This window comes from Phacochoerus africanus, chromosome 15, assembly GCF_016906955.1.
Source record: "Phacochoerus africanus isolate WHEZ1 chromosome 15, ROS_Pafr_v1, whole genome shotgun sequence".
Lineage (NCBI taxonomy): Eukaryota > Metazoa > Chordata > Mammalia > Artiodactyla > Suidae > Phacochoerus > Phacochoerus africanus.
Genome location: NC_062558.1, coordinates 81,276,135 through 81,296,264, shown reverse-complemented (window position 1 = coordinate 81,296,264; position 20,130 = coordinate 81,276,135). Strand labels below are relative to the sequence as shown.

General features: G+C 45.1%; 2 protein-coding genes across 8 annotated transcripts in view; one reads left to right on the top strand and one right to left on the bottom strand.

The window, feature by feature from the left end:
• Positions 1–2,014: 2,014 nt before the first annotated feature.
• Positions 2,015–12,092, bottom strand: RPS24 (ribosomal protein S24). Of its 6 annotated transcripts, XM_047760662.1 has the most exons (8): positions 11,973–12,092; positions 10,010–10,075; positions 9,710–9,919; positions 8,160–8,270; positions 8,030–8,032; positions 7,513–7,530; positions 5,528–5,549; positions 5,066–5,148 (listed from the first exon to the last, which is right to left on the bottom strand). In XM_047760662.1, the coding sequence occupies exons 1-6, from the start codon at positions 11,973–11,975 to the stop codon at positions 7,525–7,527; spliced, it is 399 nt and encodes a 132-aa protein (XP_047616618.1). In that variant the 5' UTR covers positions 11,976–12,092; the 3' UTR covers positions 5,066–5,148; positions 5,528–5,549; positions 7,513–7,524. The 6 variants fall into 6 exon arrangements, with proteins under 6 accessions (XP_047616622.1, XP_047616618.1, XP_047616620.1 ...); XM_047760664.1 differs by lacking the exon at positions 7,513–7,530; XM_047760665.1 differs by lacking the exon at positions 8,030–8,032.
• A 2,152-nt stretch (positions 12,093–14,244) lies between these two features.
• POLR3A (RNA polymerase III subunit A) overlaps positions 14,245–20,130 on the top strand; it is a 57,605-nt gene continuing 51,719 nt past the window's right edge. For both annotated transcript variants that reach the window (XM_047760015.1, XM_047760014.1), the window contains exons 1-5: positions 14,245–14,438; positions 17,767–17,902; positions 18,170–18,307; positions 19,020–19,191; positions 19,323–19,477. In XM_047760015.1, coding sequence (XP_047615971.1) covers positions 14,395–14,438; positions 17,767–17,902; positions 18,170–18,307; positions 19,020–19,191; positions 19,323–19,477 — 645 coding nt within the window. In that variant the 5' untranslated portion in view covers positions 14,245–14,394. The remainder of the gene's footprint in view (positions 14,439–17,766; positions 17,903–18,169; positions 18,308–19,019; positions 19,192–19,322; positions 19,478–20,130) is intronic.

The following is a 20,130-nucleotide window of genomic DNA, read 5'->3' as shown; positions in this document are numbered from 1 at the left end:
GCACGGACTGATACGAGTAGACACTGTCAAGCACATGTGAAAAGCAGAAAGCCCTGCAGGTTCAGTTTCCCTATGAGGGCCAAATCCTATAAACAAGATTACCACCCCCCATTAGACCCTTTCTGAGAAGAAAGAGTGACCTCTCCAGTTGATACAGCACCAGGCTTTTTTCACACTTCCACCAGAGTAGTGGCCATGACAACAAAGCAGACAAAATCCAAGCCTGTGCCCACAGTGCCCCCTCGTGGGAGTCTTTGTGGCTCATCAGACCCTTTTATTCTACCAATGGGCTAGCCTGCAGCACTACCCTTCCTGGTTTCCACAACCATCCCCTCTGGAAGGTCCTCCACTCCTCCTAGCTCAGTGGTTCAAACTTCAGCCTGCATTGCAATCTCCCAGAAGACTGGTTAAAAATAGGTTCCTGGGCCCCACCCTCAGTTTCTGATTCCGTAGGTCTAGAACGAGGCCTGAGAATCTGCATTTCTAACAAGTTCTAGGGTGATGCTGATGTCTCTGGTATAGGACACTGGAAGCACTACTGCCTTGGCTAATCTCTGCACCAGTCAAGGCTCAGTACAAATTCTGGCTCCTTACTGAGAAGCTCCACAAATGGCCCCAGGCATATCAAAGCTGCATAACTTTGACAAGGAGTAAGAATTCCTCCCTCATAGAGTGGTTATAAAAGGGAAATGAGAATTAGTTCAGTATCTGGCATCTAGAAAGCACTCAATAAGTGTTACCTATTCTGTATTATTTTTATTAGCAACAGTAGTATTATTTGCCACCTTCTTGAGGACAGAGACCACAGCTTCTCAGACACAGGATTCTCAGAGGTAGAAGGGACTTAGAGACACTTTAGTCTAGTTTTGCTAACCTAGATCATCAGTAGTATCACCTGGAAGCTGACTTCAAATGGTTAGGTGCCATCCAGAACTAGAAATCCTACAAACTAGGGCAAGAGACCTGTAAGTTTGCCTTAACAAGCCTCTGGAAGTACCAGGCCTGGGAATCATTCATCAGGCCCTTATATCTTATCTAGACACATGGAAATAGAGGCCCAGGAAAGGGAAGCCCCTTGCCCATTCATGACCCCAGCCAGCTGGAGTCTGAGTGGGGATCTGAAACCAGTTCTCCTGATTCCCAGTCTAATCTAAACTAGACTGTTTGGATGCCATCTCACCACCCCCTAACCTCCCATACAATCCCCACTCTGACACACATGATGAGCACTCCAAGGGCTTTAAGTACCTACCATGAAGAGGAATTCAGCATGCGACAAGTAAATACATTACTGAACACCTATTTGACCAAAATATTGAACAAGGGACATCCTTAGCCTGGCATACACTGTTCCTCCCTAACCTGTTCCAAGCTGATCTCTCCAGGCCTGTATTCCACCAGAACCTCGCCTTGTACCTTAACTCCCAACCAGACCATGGATGGTATTTTCTGTTTGGGTGGTGTCTCACTTCCACAACATCTAGCGTACAGGAAAGGAAGTTCAAGGGTGAGTGTAAGGGGAATAAAAAAATCAAAGCGAAGTGTGTTTACTCCCTAAACTCACTACAGAGCTATGGGACTCTGCTTTGCCAGCATAAATAAATCAAGTATCATCTCTGTGCTCTTGCAGCTAACCTCAAGTCTTTTTTTTTTTTTTGGCTGCACCTGTGGACATTCCTGGGCCAGGAATGATGGAACCCATGCTACAGCAGTAAACTAAGCCACAGCAGGAACAATGCCAAGTCCTTAACTGCTAGGAAACTCACTCAAGTCTATTATTAAAATAGAATTTCTATCAGATATGCACTGGACAAAACTCTATGAAAGTCATCCCAGGGCCTTCCATCCCACCAAGGACAAGAACATTTCCTGCACCCACCCTCTCCAATCTCACCCCCACTCTTCCCCCACAGGATGACTGGCGCATCTCCTACCGCAACTGCCTGCTTGTTCCCACTTCCCTAGGATCTTTTTCCACAGGGCCCCTCTGAGACCCTTGCTCCCACACACACAGACCAGATCACTTCTTGCCCCAGTTAGTGTTACTCTCAGAAGCCACCTCGCCTCTAGATTCCCCTCATGTAATTTAATACAATTACAGGCTGCCGCTTCGCAGTAAGGAAAATCCAGGCAGAGACCATGGGTATGTTGCCTAAGCCACTCTGAGCTTTAGGGGCAGGGGCAGCTTCTTAGCCCATCTCCCCAGCTCCCCGAACAGGGGCTAGTGTACACAGCAGCTCAGTAAATGGGAAATTCAATTGGCCACCTACTAGTTCAATAACACTATGGCAACAGGCACTCTGACTGCATGCAGTAGTTAAGCAGCTACAAATGGAATGAAGGAGTGCAGTTCTAGGACAAGCTTTGAAGCACCCATTATTCTCTTTAAAGCCACCCCCTTTTCAGAACCACCTCTAGCTTCTCTTCTCACCACTCTCCCTTGCTACTCTGACAAAGCCACAGCCTCCCACCAGAGCTAAGTTGAGGGAAGGGATGTGCCCTCCCTCACTGCTCACTCCCTGTTGATCAGTAACGTCAACTTTTTGTTTTCATAAAAGCTCTTTCAAAACCGGATGACAGCAGAGTACAGTCTGGTCATTGTCAGGGTGACCAAGTGCTGAATCTCCAAGAACCCTGAGATTCAAAATAGTGATTCAGAATCACTAGTCAGGTCAGCAGAGAACACACCCTTGGGAGCCCCAATGTGAAGAGAAGCTAACCCAATCAGGGGGCCAAGCAACTTGCCCAGACACCCAGCTGGACTAGATGGAAAGAAAACAGTACACAGAAGGGACAAAAGACCAGATGGCAGGTGAATGAGGATGCAGCCCAGCTGTAGGAGCAGAGGCTATGGTAGCGACAGAACAAACACCTACCCTGAGGTACAAGCCAGCCCTCTAACCTCACCAACTGTGACAATGCAGAAAGGTGGACCTGCTATTAATTCCTCTGAAATTTCAAGAGGCTAGAAATCTTTATTTGTCCTGGTTTTTTGTTGTTGTTGTTTGGTTTTTTTGGTTTTTGCCATCCTCTAAGGCCGCACCCACGGCACATGGAGGTTCCCAGGCTCCGAGTTTAATGGGAGCTATAGCCACTGGCCTACGCCAGATCCAAGCCAAGTCTGCGACCTACAACACAGCTCACAGCAACGCCAGATCCTTAACCTGCTGAGCAAGGCAAGGGATCGAACCCTCAACCTCATGGTTCCTAGGCGGATTCCTTAAGCACTGAGCCATGACAGGAACTCTCTACATGTCCTGTTTTGAAATGCTTTGCCTTTCCAGCAAAGCTTACTGACAAGACTGCCAGTTTGTGACTTTTGTAATAACCTAGCCCAGGCAGTTCTTTCAGAAAAACAGGTCCAACCAGAGTTAATCACCATTCTCCTTACCAAAGAGGCTACTGGCTGAACAACTGCAAATTCTGCCCTCCCTAAGCATATCCCATCAGAAAAGCCTCTATACTTTGTGACCTGGATGCCAAAATTCACTTCCACTCAGGTTCCCTGTAGCTATGCCCTCTACCTTCACATCAGTCCCTAGCACCCTACTCTGAAAACTACCTAAGGGTATTAGGTTCGTGCTCAGTTGCTTCTTCTAGCCCTGCGCCTGCACTTGGTGACCACAGACCCTGGTACCACACACCCCACTCACCCTCCCCACCATGCCTGCCCTGTCCTGAACCAGCCCAAATATAACTTCTTCCAGGACCTTGAGCTTCTTGCCTCTACATGCTGTTCACCAGTCCATCTCTGCTCCCACACCCTAGACTGGTGAAAATGGAAGCACGTAGGCCTAAATCCCCCACTCTATGCTCTTCCTAAAGTAGACCATCTGCTAAGGGAACACAAAACAACCCACAGGGCCATGGGTTCCACAAACCAGAGTATGCAGCCTCAGCATAATCACAAATGCAACAACTACAACCACCACACCGCCTCTGCACCCCAGGCCAGCAGGTTCAGGTCCCTCACTTACCTGGTCACATCCCCACCCTCCAGCCTGTAGCTCCTTCTTCAGCCAAGGCCTCTCACCATGCTCTCTCCCAAGGACTCATCCATTCCTTCCTACAACCCTCTCACATGCCTTCTGCTGTCATGATTCTTGCTTTTTTTCCTGGATCCCCTTTCAACCCCACCAACCAGGTCTTTCAGTCCTCTACTGCTTCCTGAGGCTTCTCTGGAGCTTTTCATCTGCTGACATAGTCCTTAATACCATTACAAGCTTGAAGCCTACAGGCGCCCACCTAAGGTACAAACCAATCACACTCCAACTTCAGGGAAGAAAGGCATCAAAACCCATAAGCCACTAATGCCTCTTCTCTCCCCTCCAAAACATTCCAGCTCTCAATTCACGTCTCCTATGTTCTCAAACGGCACCTCAACCCACCAGCAACCCTAAAACCCCCTTTCAAACCCCTCAACCCCTACACAACTAATAACCCACAGTTCATGCTCTCGACCTTGATGCCTAAAAAAGCCAATCTGAGAGTTAACATGGGGGGAAGGGAGCAGCACTAGATTAGCTTCATAAAAGCCATACGCAATCACATTTACCAAGCAGTTAAACACTACCCCCAAATACTCATGGCTCTAGAACCTCTTTCAAGCCCTTACCCACAATAAATCACCCATTTATCCCTTAAGCACATACCTGCAACACGCAAATGATTTTGACAGGTCCTCTTTTACTTCAGGACAAATGATAAAAATTCCATCTAGTAACTTTAATTTCTATCCAGCAATTTTTTTTTTCAGTAACAAGGACTAAGTAGGATTCTATTAAGACCAAAAAGGAATCCAAGTGTCTCTTTTAGAGACTGACAAACTACACTGAAAGCCAAGTATTAACATAAGCACAATGGACTGGCCCTATGTGCTCCCATGTTGCCAATATTCTACACCCTGACTTCTTTGTGCTATTCAAAAGGACAAACACCATCCCAACATACCCTAGTTTTCAATGAATGCTTAACAGGACATGTGAATTTGGACAGCATCCTCAATCTGCTAAGCAGTTACAACATTCCCAGTAAACTTCAAACACATTCCAAACAACCAGACATGTAAAAGTTCTTAGTTTATTGGGCCCCTCATGAAAATTTTGCACAATCACCACAGACACAGTCACTGCAGAATCTTTACTCCTTCTGTGAATCAAAGAAAAAGAAAAATTTAGTTAGCAACTGCCTTTAAAACTCTTTAAAGTTCAAAGTCTTCAACAAACTCCAAAATTAATGACACTCATGCAGAACAAACATTAGTAACCTAGACCATGTTAAGTCTGTATGATCATAACACAATGTAAGCACCAAGAAATAAAACTCACAAACATTCAAGTTAGGAATGAGACAAAAAAACAAGTTAATTCTAAGTTTTGAAAACAAAACCATGTCGCTACTAATATTTAAGAGGCACAACTCTTGAAAGCATCATTTGTAAATACATTTATAAATCTAGTTCACATGCTCTTTTTTTTAATGACTGTCAAGGAAATCTATCAATCTAAATGAAAAGCTTGAATTATACCTGTTGTCCAATCTCCAGCTCACTGAATCAGTGGCAGGGAAGGGAGAAAGGAGGAAGAGGGAAAAGAAACATTTCATTAATAGTCCCTTTTCAAACTCCTAAATAATCTGCATGCAATCAGATACCTTAGTGATGATTGTTTTGTTCTTTGCAATTGTATAAAGAGCACTCCTTAGATACACTCATTGATTTCATTCCTCCCAATTTTGAGAACATTTTGCCTGATTACTATGGTTCTTAGAAGGCTGCTATTGCCTACTTATACATGGAGGAGCTTCAGCCCCTCGGCTCTGCTCAGCAATATCATGCTGGGTGCACTAGCACCATCAACAGACCTGAGTGAGAATCATCCTAAAGTCTAATTTAACCAGAAAGGGAGACCTCTAAATGAACATGTCTTTTAAAAACTTGTCTCAATTCAGTTTAAAAGCTATCGTTCACAGTAGAAGACAAAAGTAGCATGAGTTAGTACTGAAAGAGGCAGAACTTAGCTAATGCAAAAATGCTTCAATTGCTTTTCCAACATGAGACTATTCCTTAATTTAGAACTCTACTGCATCCAAAAGGCAAAATTCCAACACCTGAACAAGAACTGAAAGGAATATTAAAAGGGATATTACTATGCCTGACTTTTTTTGAGCCAAAAAATGCATCAGTTCATTTATGCATTCATTTTCCAGTCTTTCAGAGCAGTGCTAGTGAAATGCACTAATGCAACTTGCAGCAGAAGTAGTAATAGCTCAGATCTCCACAACTAACCCTTTGCACATGTCACCACTAACCCATGGGACTCAAAAGCTGAATGAAGAAAAGAATGCGTTAAAATGTTCTTCAGATTTACATCAGAACACAAACATTGACTGGAACTTCTCTTAACAGGTATCTAAGCCTCACAAACAGGGAGCGATTCTAAGCAGCAAGTAGTCCCTCTGGCAGTCCGTCCATTACACTAACTTCACGGCACTGGGAGGTCAATGTGATTAGAGCTCGTGGCAAACACACCAGGGTTACTGCCTGGCCTGGCAAGGAGTCAGGGCGAAAGGGAGCACACAAGGGCAGTGCTACCACTCTTTCAAAACCCTACTAGCCCCAGCCACACTCTCAGCCCACTTTACATGTTACTGGTTCAGGCTGCTCAACTATGCGAAACGTTTAAATACTTGTGGGGAAAGTGTATTTATCAAAAGTCTTTGATGTGAATATACAATTATCTTGAAAATTTTTCAACTGGGAAAAAAAGGGGGCATCAGATGGAAATGGAGATCAAGTAACCAAAAAAGCAATGAAGGAGTTTCTGCTGTGGTGCAATGAGATTGGCAGCATCTTGGGAGCACTGGGACACAGGTGCCATCCCCAGCCAGGCACAGTGTGTTAAGGATCCAGGGTTGCTGCAGCTAAGGTTAGGTGGCAACTGCAGCTCCTATCTGATCCCTGGCCCAGGAACTACGAGTGCCACAGGACAGCCAAAAAAAGAAAGGGAAAGAAAAAGTTGTTATTTTTTTAAAAAAAATAGCTATGAAACAGTAAAGGATATGGTAAATGGCGGCTTTGGTTGAGTGCTCCCAGGACAGAGACATTGCCAGATTTTTTGGACCAGTTTCTCGCCAGAGCTGCCAGAGAATCAACCAGTCCCATGACTGCTCATGACTGGACTAGAGAAGTTCCCAAGCCCTGTGTTAGCTAAAGCCATGTCTTGGGTATGTGAAGCTCGGGAACACAGCATTGCCCAAGTGCTGTTTAGAGGGATCTAGTGAGTAGGGTACCCACCTTCCTCCACTGGGGTACTTCACAATTTAACATGCATTGAGTTTCAAAAACTAATTAAAAGTTGTTCTCCTTTGCTCATCCTGTATTATCTTAAACCATAGCAGTGGTTTTCTAATAGACCACACTACGTAATTGTCTTTTGAAAGCCAACATGCAAAGCATCAAAGCAAACTCTGTGAAGGTGATGCATCCCCACACCGTGCTCACAATCTCAGTACCTGCTAGACACTTCATTTCTGATGAACAAGAATTCCAAGAAAGTAGAGGGAAAAGGCAAAAAAAAAAAAAGTTCACAGAACACTTGATTATTTGTTAATTTAACAACCCAACACCTTAATTCCATTCAACTACTTACAATTAGCTAGCAAAGCTGGTAAAAAGCTGATCATTAAAATCACTTAGGTCCTAACTAACTGGAGAAAAGCAATGCAGAACACTGCTGCCTCTCCAGCATGCCAGGAAAACAAGGGCCACATTGATTCAACTGCTTCTTAAACCAGTTGTCAATTTTAAGAAAATAAATCTTGGGAACCTAAATCTGCTCCCCTTTAACAACCTTTGCCAATTAGCAGTAAAATGAAAACTTTTCCTCATAGGTTTGCAAGGTACCCAACAGGATCAATGAACCGATGTGGCCCCATGTATGCTATCATCTGTGAGCCGACAAGGGGTAGGCAAAGCTACTCTACGGAGGTCTTATGATACTACATTACGTGGCTTCTCAGAACAGGTTACCTTCTGTAATCCAGAAGAAGTGAGAAAAGAAGAAATATTAAGAAAGGTTATTAAGAAAACAAAACCCCAACTTTCTAGAAACTGAAATCCTAAAATTGACATTTCTAAATTTTCTTTTGATAAACTATACCTTTTTGCCAGCACCAACATTGGCCTTTGCAGTTCCCCTAACTTTCTTCATCCTGTTCTTGCGTTCTTTTCTCTGTTTTCTTGAGGTCTTTTTCTTCTCATACAAGCCGTGCTGAAAAAGAAAGAAGGAATACATAAAGCAGGTGGCTTGCAATCAATTCATCATTACCCACTAACCTGGAAGGAAAGTGACCAGATCGGAGCTCAAGAAATGCAGCTTCAGAAGTACCTGTGCTCAGAGCAGAAGGGTCATCAAATTAAGACAGGATGAACAGAGGCATGGTACAGGAAGTGTCCTCTCAACAACTGGCTGTTATGGTCTTAAGCCTACAGCTCACTAAGTCCCCACACATTCTGGCTTCCCATCAACTCCCTGTTTATTACTCACAGCTGACAGAGGAGTCTCCCAAGAACTATAGACCCGCCATGTAGACCACTTGTGCATATTGCTGTTCCTGATGCCTAGAAGAATGTCTCAATCTTTACAAGGCTGTCAGCTTCACTGTTACCTCCTTCAGGCCTCCCAGACCACCCAATTAAAGGGTACAACATCCATTTACCATGTCACTGTGACTGCCCACAGACCTACCCAGTATCAAGATTTTATCCAATAGCAATGCAAAAAAAGTAGTAAAAGGAGACACAAGAACTATTTCAAACTAACAATGCATCTGCTAGTTCACTATTTAGTATGTAAGCTAGGGAATTCAGTCTACCACCATATAGTTGACTTCTGAACAACTCGGGGATTAGGGGAGAAGACCCTTCATGTGGTTGAAAATCTGAGTATAACTGTGTTTGCCCTCCATGTCCTCTGCATCATTGTGATACTAAAGCATTTATGATTGGGAAAAAAAATAACCTGCAGTTCCTGTCCTGGCTCAGTGGTTAACAAACCATGAGGTTTCAGTTAGATCCCTGGCCTCAATTAGTGGGTTAAGGATCTGGCATTGCCTTGAGCTGTGGTGTAGGTCACAGACACGGCTTGGATCCCACATTACCGTGGCTGTGGTGTAGGCCAGCAGCTGTAGCGCTGATTCGACCCCTGGCCTGGGAACTTCCATATGCCACAGGTGCAGCCCTAAAAAGCAAAAAAACAAAAAAACCTATATCTAAGTTGATAGCCACAGTTCAAACTTGTCCTCCAAGGGTTCACTCTGTAGTCCTTGGCTCCTAGGAATTGATCAAAAATCTTTCATGGCTCCTGGAGTAAAGCCCAAACTCAGACGTTTGGTAATAAAGCTTTCAATTAATTTAGTACCAACCTACCTTTCTAAACTCATACCCCTACTTCCAGTTCCTGCCTCCAAGGGCCCTACTTTAGTGCTCTTCTAGGAGCCAGTTCAAAGCCACCTCCTCAAATCCTGCAGAATCCCATTCTGAACTTTATCTGTGCATTTACCAAAGAACCTTTTCTCAATCGCTTAAAAGGTCCTTAGGTCTGTATGTTGTCCCTCTGCAGATTGCTTGCTCTTGCTCATTCCACTGAACCCACAACACAATGTTACTGAAAAATGTCTTCGGCATCTGTTGAACAATGAAGACACCTACTCTTGCAAGCCTGTGTTTGGGCTCATTTTTCTTTGCATAATCCAAGGAATCATAAATCATGCCAAAGCCGGTTGTCTTGCCACCACCAAAATGGGTTCTGAATCCAAAGACAAAGATGACATCTGGTGTAGTCTTGTACATTTTGGCTAGTTTTTCCCGAATTTCTGTCTTAGGTACCGTTGCCTTCCCAGGGTGAAGGACATCAATGACCTAAAAAGATATTATCAAGTTTACTGTTTTTATGATGAAATACATCTTCAAAAGTGAGTAACAATCAAACATTGATGTGCCCTTCCCTACCATTTGTTTCCGCTGAAGTAGTCGGTTGGTCATGAACTTCCTGGTCCGGATAGTGACTGTGTCGTTCTGAAAACATAACACACTCATTAATAAAACTACTCAACCTTTTCCTGACTTAGTAATTTTCTAAGATCTAGAACTGCACTGTCCAAATCAGTAGCCACTAACCACATGTAGATAATTAAAATTAAATCCTGGAGTTCCCGTAGTGGCGCAGTGGTTAATGAATCCGACTAGGAACCATGAGGTTGCGGGTTCGGGGGTTCGGTCCCTGGCCTTGTCAGTGCGTTAAAGGATCCGGCGTTGCCATGAGCTGTGGTGTAGGTTGCAGCGCGGCTCGGATCTCGAGTTGCTGTGGCTGTGGTACAGGCTGGCGGCTACAGCTCTGATTGGACCCCTAGCCTGGGAACCTCCATATGCTGTGGGAGCGGCCCTAGAAAAGGCAAAAAGACAAAAAAATAAAAAATAAAAAATAAATAAAACAAATCCTTAAACGCAATTCCTCGTCTGTAGCCACAAGGGTTTGGGAGAAAAACTCCAACAAAAGAAAAAAGGCACAAATTCCTAACTCCTGCTAACCCACTTAGCACAGTGCCTAACTCCCAGGTCATCACTAAAACAAAAACGGTACCAAGAAAAGGAGCACAACAGCCATATCTTTAAAGACTTTACTTCACTTTTTTATAGAAAAATCACTCTGGAGCAAGGTTTCTCCAACATCCAAAGTACCAATATTTTGGTCCAACTAGTTCTTTGCTGTGAGGACTGTTCCCTGCATTTAAGAATGTTTGGTAGCAACTTAGACCTCTAACCACAAGATGCCTGTAACACCCTTCCCGGTAACGACCAAAATTGTCTCCAGAATCTGCCAAGTGTCTCCTCAGGGGCAAAAATCACTCCTAGTTAAGACCCTTTCTCTGCTGTAAAGCTGTGATCTATACAAATGTCATTCACAGCAGCTAACTTGGCCACAGATATTGCACTATCTACACTTAAACTACCCTTCTTGGTGACTCTACACCCCACCAAAAAAATGCACTCCCTTCCTAATGGCCCCATAAGCACTTTTACACAATAAGTAACCAAGCAATGTGGACATTCCGCATGCTTACTCGAGATTTTAAAAATTGTGTCAGAGAGAGAAGAGGGGCTCTCATGGCAGACAAAGACTGATTATAGACTTCAAATGAGTCTGAAAAACCACACCAAAATAAGTTCACTTCAACAGTTTTTAACATCTTAAAGTAAGGGTCAAAAAGTTCCCTTGTGGCCCAGCGGGTTAAGGATCTGGCTTTGTCACTGCAGCAACTCAAGGTCTCTGCTGTGGCACAGGTTCGATCCCTGGCCAGACAACTTCCACGTGCTGCCGGGGCGGCCAAAAAACAGTATTAATAAAATAAGGGTCAAGGAAAAAACGGAGGGGGATTACAAGCAGGTGCTAAACCTTTGAATGACGGAACTAACTCGTCGTGATAGGGTAAGCCTTCAAGTGCTCCTCCCGGGGCCTCAATTTCCCCCACGTGAAACAAAAGGATTCATTCGGCTAACAATTTCCTAGCTTACACGTGGAAAAGGTTTCACTCGTCCCAACTGGCTCGCGTGCTGCCGGCATCTTCTTCAACTCTCGACTGCCTTCACCAGCAAACCGCCTAACCCAAGTGCGGTGTTGTCTCTCCTTACCCCACCCCATCCAAATCCACTAGGCTCCACGAAGCCGACAAACGTAGAAACCACTCTCGCAGTCCCCATGCCCTGGGCTCTGAAGCCCGGGACGTCAGGGTCGACAGTGTAGCCGGAGACTTCCCACCGGCGGCTCCTGGGCCCTGAGCAACCGCCCTCCCATCAGACACGGCCAGGGAAGTGCAACCCAGCTTCGGGCGGCCGGGACCCTAACAGCTGGACCACAGGACGGAGGATGCCTCAGATGTGCGGTGGATGACTCCACGGGCCCGGGGAGACTCACCATGATGGCGGCTGGCCTTCAAGCAACCAGGGAGAAAGAGAAGGGTGCTTCTCGCCGGCCAATCATATCAAAGCTCACGGAAGGACCCCGGGCGGTTCCGACGTGGGGGCGTGGCCGGGCCACGAGGCCGACCTCGCCAATGCCTGATTGCAAGTACCTAAGACCTAGCCTTTATCCTCTCTCTTGCCACACCCCTGGAGCGTGAACTGGCCAATCCTAATGGGGAACAGTTTGGGCAAACCAGGTTTACACAAGTACGTGTTCAACTTCATTATCTTGAATTTTTCTCTGCTTAAGATACCGGTAAACCGGAGTTCCCCTGGTGGCCCAGCGGAAACGAATCCGACTAGGAAGGATGAGGTTGCAGGTTGGATCCCTGGCCTCACTCAGTGGGTTAAGCATAGGGTGTTGACCTGAGCTGTGGTGTAAGTTGCAGATATGGCTCTGAACCATGTTGCTCTGGCTGTGGCTGCGGCAACAGCTCCGATTAGACCCTTAGCCTGGGAACCCCTATATGTCTAAAAAGACCAAAAAAACAAAATTCCGGTAAGCCGAATTAAAGTTTAAATCAGTTCCACCCGCGTTAGAGGTTGGTAAAGCTGGAAGGCATTCTGTGGATGGCCTCTCCAACACCTCTTCGTTTAACTGCTAGGGAAACTGCGAAAACCAGTACACAAAACTGACCTATTATTGCTATTATTTTTCTGAACTTATCAAGTGCTTTTCTAACTAAATATAAAGAACTCTAATTTCTTAGAAATTAGAGTTTTTCAGAAAACCTTAGTCCCTACAAAAAGTGAGCTTTTAATAAATATCTGCTTGATCCAGAAAAGTGTTGTTTACGAGACACGTGTAACAAGAAAAAACATAAGCCTGCAGTTTGAGAGAGAGACCGACCAATAGATCATGGTGTAGGCTTTGAATTAGCTTTGCTATATTCTTCAGAGTAATATTCTTTGAGTGATGGCTCTATGTCTGTTACAGTTTAGTTACTTTCACCTTCATTTTGCCATTTAACCTTCCCACCAACTCTTAAGAATTAGGGTACATATTACTTGTCCCTTTTATAAATGGGAAAACTAAGATACAATGAGGCTAAGTAACTTTGCCAAGAATACACAACTTTGAAGCAGTAGTGCCCAAACAGCTATGAACCCTGTGTTTCCAGAACTTTTGCTTTTAACTTCTAGATAATGAAAGTCACTCATCAAATCTCCTTGGTATAGTGTTGTCAACATTACTTCAAACACATATTAAGCAATTAACTGCTGAAATAGATTAGGGAAGTCTAGTTGGCTTTGCCTTTTGTCTTTGACCTTTGTGTTTTGCTAGTGGGGATCCAGAAAGTCTAAAGACAACATCCCTTAAAATGCAAAGGTGTTGATGATTTCCTTGCTGGCTAAGCAGGTTAAGGATCCAGTGTTTTCACTGCTGTGACTGGAGTCACTGGTGTGACATGGGTACCATCCCTGGTCCAGGAACTTCTGCATGCCAGAGGCATGGCTGAAAGATAAAAAAAAATTTTTTTTAATTAAAAATTTTTAAAATTCATAGGTGTCGAACCACTCAATTGGATTCTGTTCAGTTTCTCACAAATACAAGTTTCAGGTTCTGCAGCATTGAGTCCTACAGTGAATGGTTTTCTTGCTAGTCTCTTGCACTAAGATGTCACACTAGGATCACCTCCCACAGAGTGTCACATACTGGAGGCAAGAAGTTTGTTTCCTCAACACATGAATAATCTTCACTCCTGTTTTCCCTTCATCTTATTTCCCTAGCCCACCATTGCTCATTTTTCACACTAAACTCACAGATTTTCTACTTCTGTTTTTGTAACCAATAATATAGATTTAATTTTTCTTCTTTTTCAAAATAACTCTGTGCACGTGTGGTCATGTTTTCTGCCCTCTTTATTTCCTTTGTTGATTGTCTAGAAGCCATCTGTTCCGTGGGCTGGTTCATTTTAGCCTCCACCTTCCTTTAAATAGAGGCTCTTAATTAAGATGGTATTGGTGTCTGTAAGATGATAAGACGTTCCATTGTATGTATTTTTTGGCTCTCTGGTTATCTAAAAGTTTTGAGGCAAGGTCTTGTAGTTTCTTTGCAGGTGTCAATGATCCGGAGAAATGGACCAGAAAAGGGGTTCAGAAAATACAGTGAAGGTTTCGGGGCACTTTCAAGACGTTCCCGCCAGGTGGCAGTGTAGGGAGCAGGTAAAAAGCAACCAGTCCGAAGCCTCTCTTGACAAACAGAAGCTAGTAGAGGAAGTGGAGGCGGACACGTGGGGCGCTCTACGGTGGCCGAAAGAATACAGCGGATGTGTTAGCAACCGGTCAAAAAGTAGCCCCGGCTGGGCGAGGAGCATTGTATTTCTAATCTAGCTTCACGGAGTCTCGAGGAGGGAGCCTCGGCAGCCGTCACCATGGTGAAGGAGCAGTTCAGAGAGACGGATGTGGCCAAGAAAATGTAAGATGGAGCAAAAACCCTCAGAGGACGGAGAAATTAGGGCCAGAGGGACCCGAGGTCAGGGGTCTTGGGTCTCGAAGGTTCAGTAGTGAGGGTTAATTGGGAGGGAAGGACTAGAAATCAGTGAATGATGTGGACACAGCTCTGGAGTATCAAGGCGGATCAGTGAATATTGATCGTTACAGGGCATTTCAACACTTGGCGGACCGCAGACCGGGAGTGGTCCCTTGGGCTTGGGCTGAGGAGTGGGATGTGGTGCGTGCACCACGGACCGAAGCTCGAGTTCTCTTGAGGTCAAACGACCCCTTTCAGCGAATCTTTCGTCGTTGCAGCGTGGGGAGCAATCTGGGGCAGGGACTGATTTTGCTGCACATGACACATGACACCGTAGTAATTGCTGACCAAAAGGGTGGAGTTGCCAGCTAGAAAACAGTACCACAGACAGATGGATAGCAGTCTCGGAAATGAGGCTACTCTTTTGGGCTGTCTTCGGAGCTAATTTATTATGCCATGGCCTTTCTTTAGAACTTCCAGCTCCAAAGAAGTAAATCAATCATTCTTGCAGCAGACACTTAATGAGAAAGATACTGTATGCTGGGCCTAGTGATAGACGGTAGAGATAAGATATGAGTAAGGCCTTATTGCCTAGTCTAGTTGGAAAAGGTAGACAAGTCAACGTGAGGTCAGACGAGTGCAAGGACAAGAGCAGGCATGGGGGTTCTGGAAGCACTAATTAGAAAAGGGGCTCAGGCAGAAGAAAGCAGACCAAACAGCCTTCAAAGAACATAATTGAGGGAGAAAGGGTAGTGATGAAAAGAAGCAGGAGATATGAAACCATGTTCCAGAGTGTTCTTGAAGGCAGTGAATCATTTTTGACAGGATTTGGTTGAAATGTTTTGATAACAGTTCTCCTTCTGGAAGAGGAAGGCATTGGAGGCCACTGCAGGGACCCAGGCAAAAGATGATGATGGGCTGTTCTAGGGTGGTAGGTTCAATAGAGTTCCGAGGGGATTAGCGTGTAAAATTGACAGGATTGGTAGGGATGGGTGAGGGAGAAATGAAATTGGCACAGTTTATTGATTAGGCAGCTAAGTGTAGGTTGCCATTTACTGAAAGGGAGAAGTGTTTCTTAGCAGGATGAATTCTCCCAAGTCGTCCCTCCATATCCACCCCAGCACCTGCCCAAATTCAGATATAATCTGTTCTCACCAAGCAGCCCAAGTGACTCTGTTAAAATACAGATTTAGGAGTTGCTCTATGGCTTAGCAGGTTAAAGACCCAGCTGTCAACTGCTGAGGCTCTGGTTGTTACTGTGGGGCGGGTTTTTGATCCCTGGCCCAGGAACTTCCACGTGCTGTGTGTGCAGCCAAAAAGGAGGAGTGGGGCGATGCGGATTAGATCCCTGATACTTCAGCCTGAAATCATCCAGCAGCTTTCCCTTGTAGTAACATTTGAATTCCCAACCAAAATTCCCAAGCCCCCCCTGACCTGGCCCTTGCATACCTCACTGACTTCATCTTGTACCATTAGCTTTCTTTGCTCTAGTATTTTGGATTCATTTGGTTCCTTTAAAATGCCAAGCTTGTTCTGGCCTTAGAACCCTTGCCCTAGTAATTCTCTACCTAGAATGCTCGACTTCTTGATCATATTACGGCTGGGCTCCCTCTTATTCAGAATTCAGCTCCCTCTACCTCTAAAGATCATTTTTGTTACTTGCATGTGTTCGTTTTTAGATGTCTATTTGTTTATTCTGTCTTGCCATCCCTGAAATTGAGCTCCATGTTGGCAGGGACCTCATCTCATCTGTCTTATCTAATCTGTGTCCTCAGCCCTCAGGAGGGCTCCTGGTGCATAGTAAACCCCCAGTTTGGTAGGAAAATTAACAAAGGAACCGATTTGGGAGAACAAGTGCTAGGTTCTATTTTATTTTATTTTATTTGGGGTTTTTTGTTTTTGTGTTTTGTTTTGTTTTGTTTTTTGCTTTTCAGGGCCACACCCAAGGCATATGGAAGTTCCCAGGCTAGGGGTCTAATCAGAGCTACAGCTGCTGGCCTACACCACAGCCACAGCAACCCAGGATCTGAGTCGAGTCTGCAGTGTACACCACAGCTCACGGCAACATCAGATCCTTAACCCACTGAGTGAGGCCAGGAGTTGAATTGGCAACCTCATGGTTCCTAGTTGGATTCATTTCTGCTGCACCACGATGGGAACTCCAGGTTCTATTTTAGATATTTTGAGTTTGAGGTACCTGTATAAGTGTCAGAAGTGTCTCTAGCCGGAAGGAAGTAGCTGGCCTACAGGTAGAGATGAACCCAACATCACTCAGGAGGGACATGTAGAATGAGAAGAGGATGAAGGCTGTAGCTCTAGGTAGGGAGAGAAGCCAAAATTTAAGGGAGGGCAGTAAAAGAGAGCACAAAAGAGACTTAAGGAGGAACAACCAGGGAATTCCCTTCGTGGCTCAGTGGTTAATGAACCCCACTAGGATCCATGAGGATGCAGGTTCAGTTTGATCCTTGGCCTCACTCAGTGGGTTAATGACCCAGCATTGCCGTGAACTGTGGTGTAGGTCGCAGAGGAAGCTTGGATTCGAAGTGGCTGTGGCTGGCAGCTGTAGCTCTGATTTGACCCCTAGTCTGGGAACTTCCATATGCCTCAGATATGGCCCTAAAAAGAAAAAAAAAAGGGAAGGAAAAACCAGAGGGGGGAAAAACTCAGGGCATACACAGTGTTAATAAAGCCATGAGGAAAAAACTTTCAAGGTGGGGCTGTGGTGGGGGTGAGGGGTGTGCCGTCAATGCTACAGGGAGGTAAAATGAGAAAGTCTTACTGGATTTAACAGCAAGCAGGTAGACATGAGTGGTGAGCATCATTCATTAGACAGTGAAAGTGGGAACAATTCAGCAGGGCGAAGGGATGTTTAATAATGAGGGAGCAGAGCCTGTAAGGAGTTGGAAGAACACGGTTGCTTATGGCAAGTCATATGTATAATCGCCATTTTTGTTCTTGTCTTTTTTTTTTTTTGGCTTTTTAGGGCCATTCCCACGGCATATGGAGGTTCCCAGGCTAGGGGTCGAATCAGAGATGTAGCCGCCGGTCTACACCAGAGCCATAGCAATGCGGGATCCAAGCCGCCTCTGCAACCTACAACCACAGCTCATGGCAATGCCGGATCCTTAACCCACTGAGCGAGGCCAGGGATCAAACCCATAACCTCATGGTTCCTAGTCTGATTTGTTAACCACTGAGCCACGACAGGAACTCCCATAATCGCCATTTTTGGTAAGTAGTTTTGATGTAACAGTTCTCTCACTTTCCCTTCTAGAAGCCACATCTGTTTTGGAATGAAGTCAGCTGAGGAGATGCGCCAGCAGGCGCACATCCAGGTTGTGAGTAAGAACCTATACAGCCAGGACAATAACCACTCCCCCCTGCTGTACGGGGTGCTTGACCACAGGATGGTAAGACCCCTGCCCTCCCTGTTTCCCTGGGTTTTGACTTGCTGATGAAACAGGTGGCTCACCAGCTAGGAAGAAGCAAGGGCTTCCTTCTCTCTCCCCCATTCACCTGCACATCTCAGGGATTCCATCTTTCTTTGGTCAGATGGACGTGAATACTCTGCAGCTTCCCAGGTGATTCTGACACTGAGTCCCCTGACCACCTGTGAGCTCTGGTCCCACTTTCCTGTTCACTGGTCTCCATTAATTATTGACTGTTTTTCACCACAGGGTACGAGTGAGAAGGATCGTCCTTGTGAAACCTGTGGGAAGAACTTGGCTGACTGTCTGGGCCACTATGGGTACATTGACCTGGAACTGCCATGCTTTCACGTGGGGTACTTCCGTGCAGTTATAGGCATCTTACAGGTAGGCATGTATATGTTTATTTCCAGGGCATAAACTTGGGAGTTAATGATCTAGGGACATTAGAGTGAGTATAAGAATTGTGAGTGGTGGGGGATACATGTAGAGGCCGTTTTTATACTAAACACACAATATGTCATTGCAATAAGTTAAATTGCTTAAAGTTTCTTTTTCCTTGACTTGAGTAGGTGGTAGATAAGGATTATAAAAAATATTAATAATTCAAGCAATATAGAATACCACAAAAGATAAAATATAGTTAACAAAAACCCTACCAGGGAGTTCCCATTGTGGCTCAGTGTTTAACAAACCTGACTCGTATCCATGAGGATGCAGGTTCAATCCCTGGCCACACTCAGTGGGCTAAGGATCTGGGGTTCCCATGAGCTGTGGTGTAGGTCGAAGACATGGCTAAATTCCTTTGTTGCTATGGCTGTGGCATAGGCTGGCAGCTGTAGCTTCAATTCAGCCCCTAGCCTGAGAACTTCCATATGCTGCAGAGGCGGCCCTAAAAAGCAAAAACGAAAACAACCCTGCCAGCTGGCTGTGATTCCAGCCAGCCTTCTGGTGAACACAGGCTGCCTCCCAGCCTATCTACGTGTAGATGTGTGCATAGGGTTTAGTGTCCTAGGCAAAGGGTGGGGTGGCATTTTAAAAGGAAAAGACTTTTTCATTGTCTCTTACCCTTTTATCTGTTTTGGTTCATTTTGAAAAGATGATCTGTAAAACCTGCTGCCACATCATGCTGTCCCAGGAGGAGAGGAAGCAGTTTCTGGATTATCTAAAGAGGCCTGGCCTGACCTACCTCCAGAAGCGGGGGCTAAAGAAGAAAATCTCTGATAAGTGCCGGAAGAAGAACACTTGCCATCACTGTGGCGCCTTCAACGGTGAGCAGGACTCGGGCTGGTCTCCCATGACAATAGCAGTTTCCGTAATTGCATTTCCCAGACCACAGCCTCAGGTCAGCATAACCAAGAACCTGATTTTTCCAACCATGTGAATAAATTAACTCTTACAGGTACTGTAAAGAAGTGTGGATTACTAAAGATCATCCACGAGAAATACAAGACCAACAAGAAAGTGGTGGATCCCATTGTGTCAAATTTCCTTCAGTCCTTCGAAACCGCCATCGAGCATAACAAAGAAGTAGAGCCTCTGCTGGGAAGGGCGCAGGTGAGTCTACCCTCTGCCTGCCTCCCTCCACGTCACACGTCCTCCGCCTCCCCTCCCCCTTGGGGCACTCACCTTCCTCCAAAACAAGAAGCCACTCTAGTTCTCTGGGAATACTCCACATGACAGGCATTCATCAACAGTAATAGGGCCTGGCCTCATAACCAACACATTTTTAGTCGTACAGGTAACACATGTTGCACTTTCATGGTAAAAGATAGTAGAGTTACAGCTCCACAGAGCACAGTGAGAAGTCCTGAACATCACGTGGTTGATGAGTTAGAAGAATTTGTAGGTAATTAACTTTACCTGGAGCAACCTTAACGAGTAGAATTTTATGAAGTCCCTTGTTCTGCAGTACTTTCAATTTGATTAGTACTTGATTCACCTGGTACCTTCTGGAGTTGATCGTATATAAAAAGTAAACAAATTAGTTGAGTGGCTTGCGAGTGTTTAACTATCAGGCTTGTGGGGAGCATCAGGAACTGCAAGACAGTGGGTCTTTGCTCAAGGATCTCACAGTTTAGGTGTGTCAGAGGCCATCAGTCTGTAAAAAGATAACTAATACCAGGGACACAGTGGCACCTGTCACAGGAGTGGCGAGGACAGGAAGTTCAGTGGGAAGTCAGGAGGAAGATGTCACTTTGGACTTGGTT

What these genes read in the sequence shown, in the direction of transcription:
- RPS24 (XM_047760662.1), bottom strand. An exon ending in TACTTCAGCGGAAACAAATG is followed by an intron (nt 9,920 to 10,009) that starts GTAGGGAAGGGC and finishes ATATCTTTTTAG; the next exon opens with GTCATTGATGTCCTTCACCC. An exon ending in CCAAACACAGGCTTGCAAGA is followed by an intron (nt 8,271 to 9,709) that starts GTAGGTGTCTTC and finishes TTTCTTTTTCAG; the next exon opens with CACGGCTTGTATGAGAAGAA.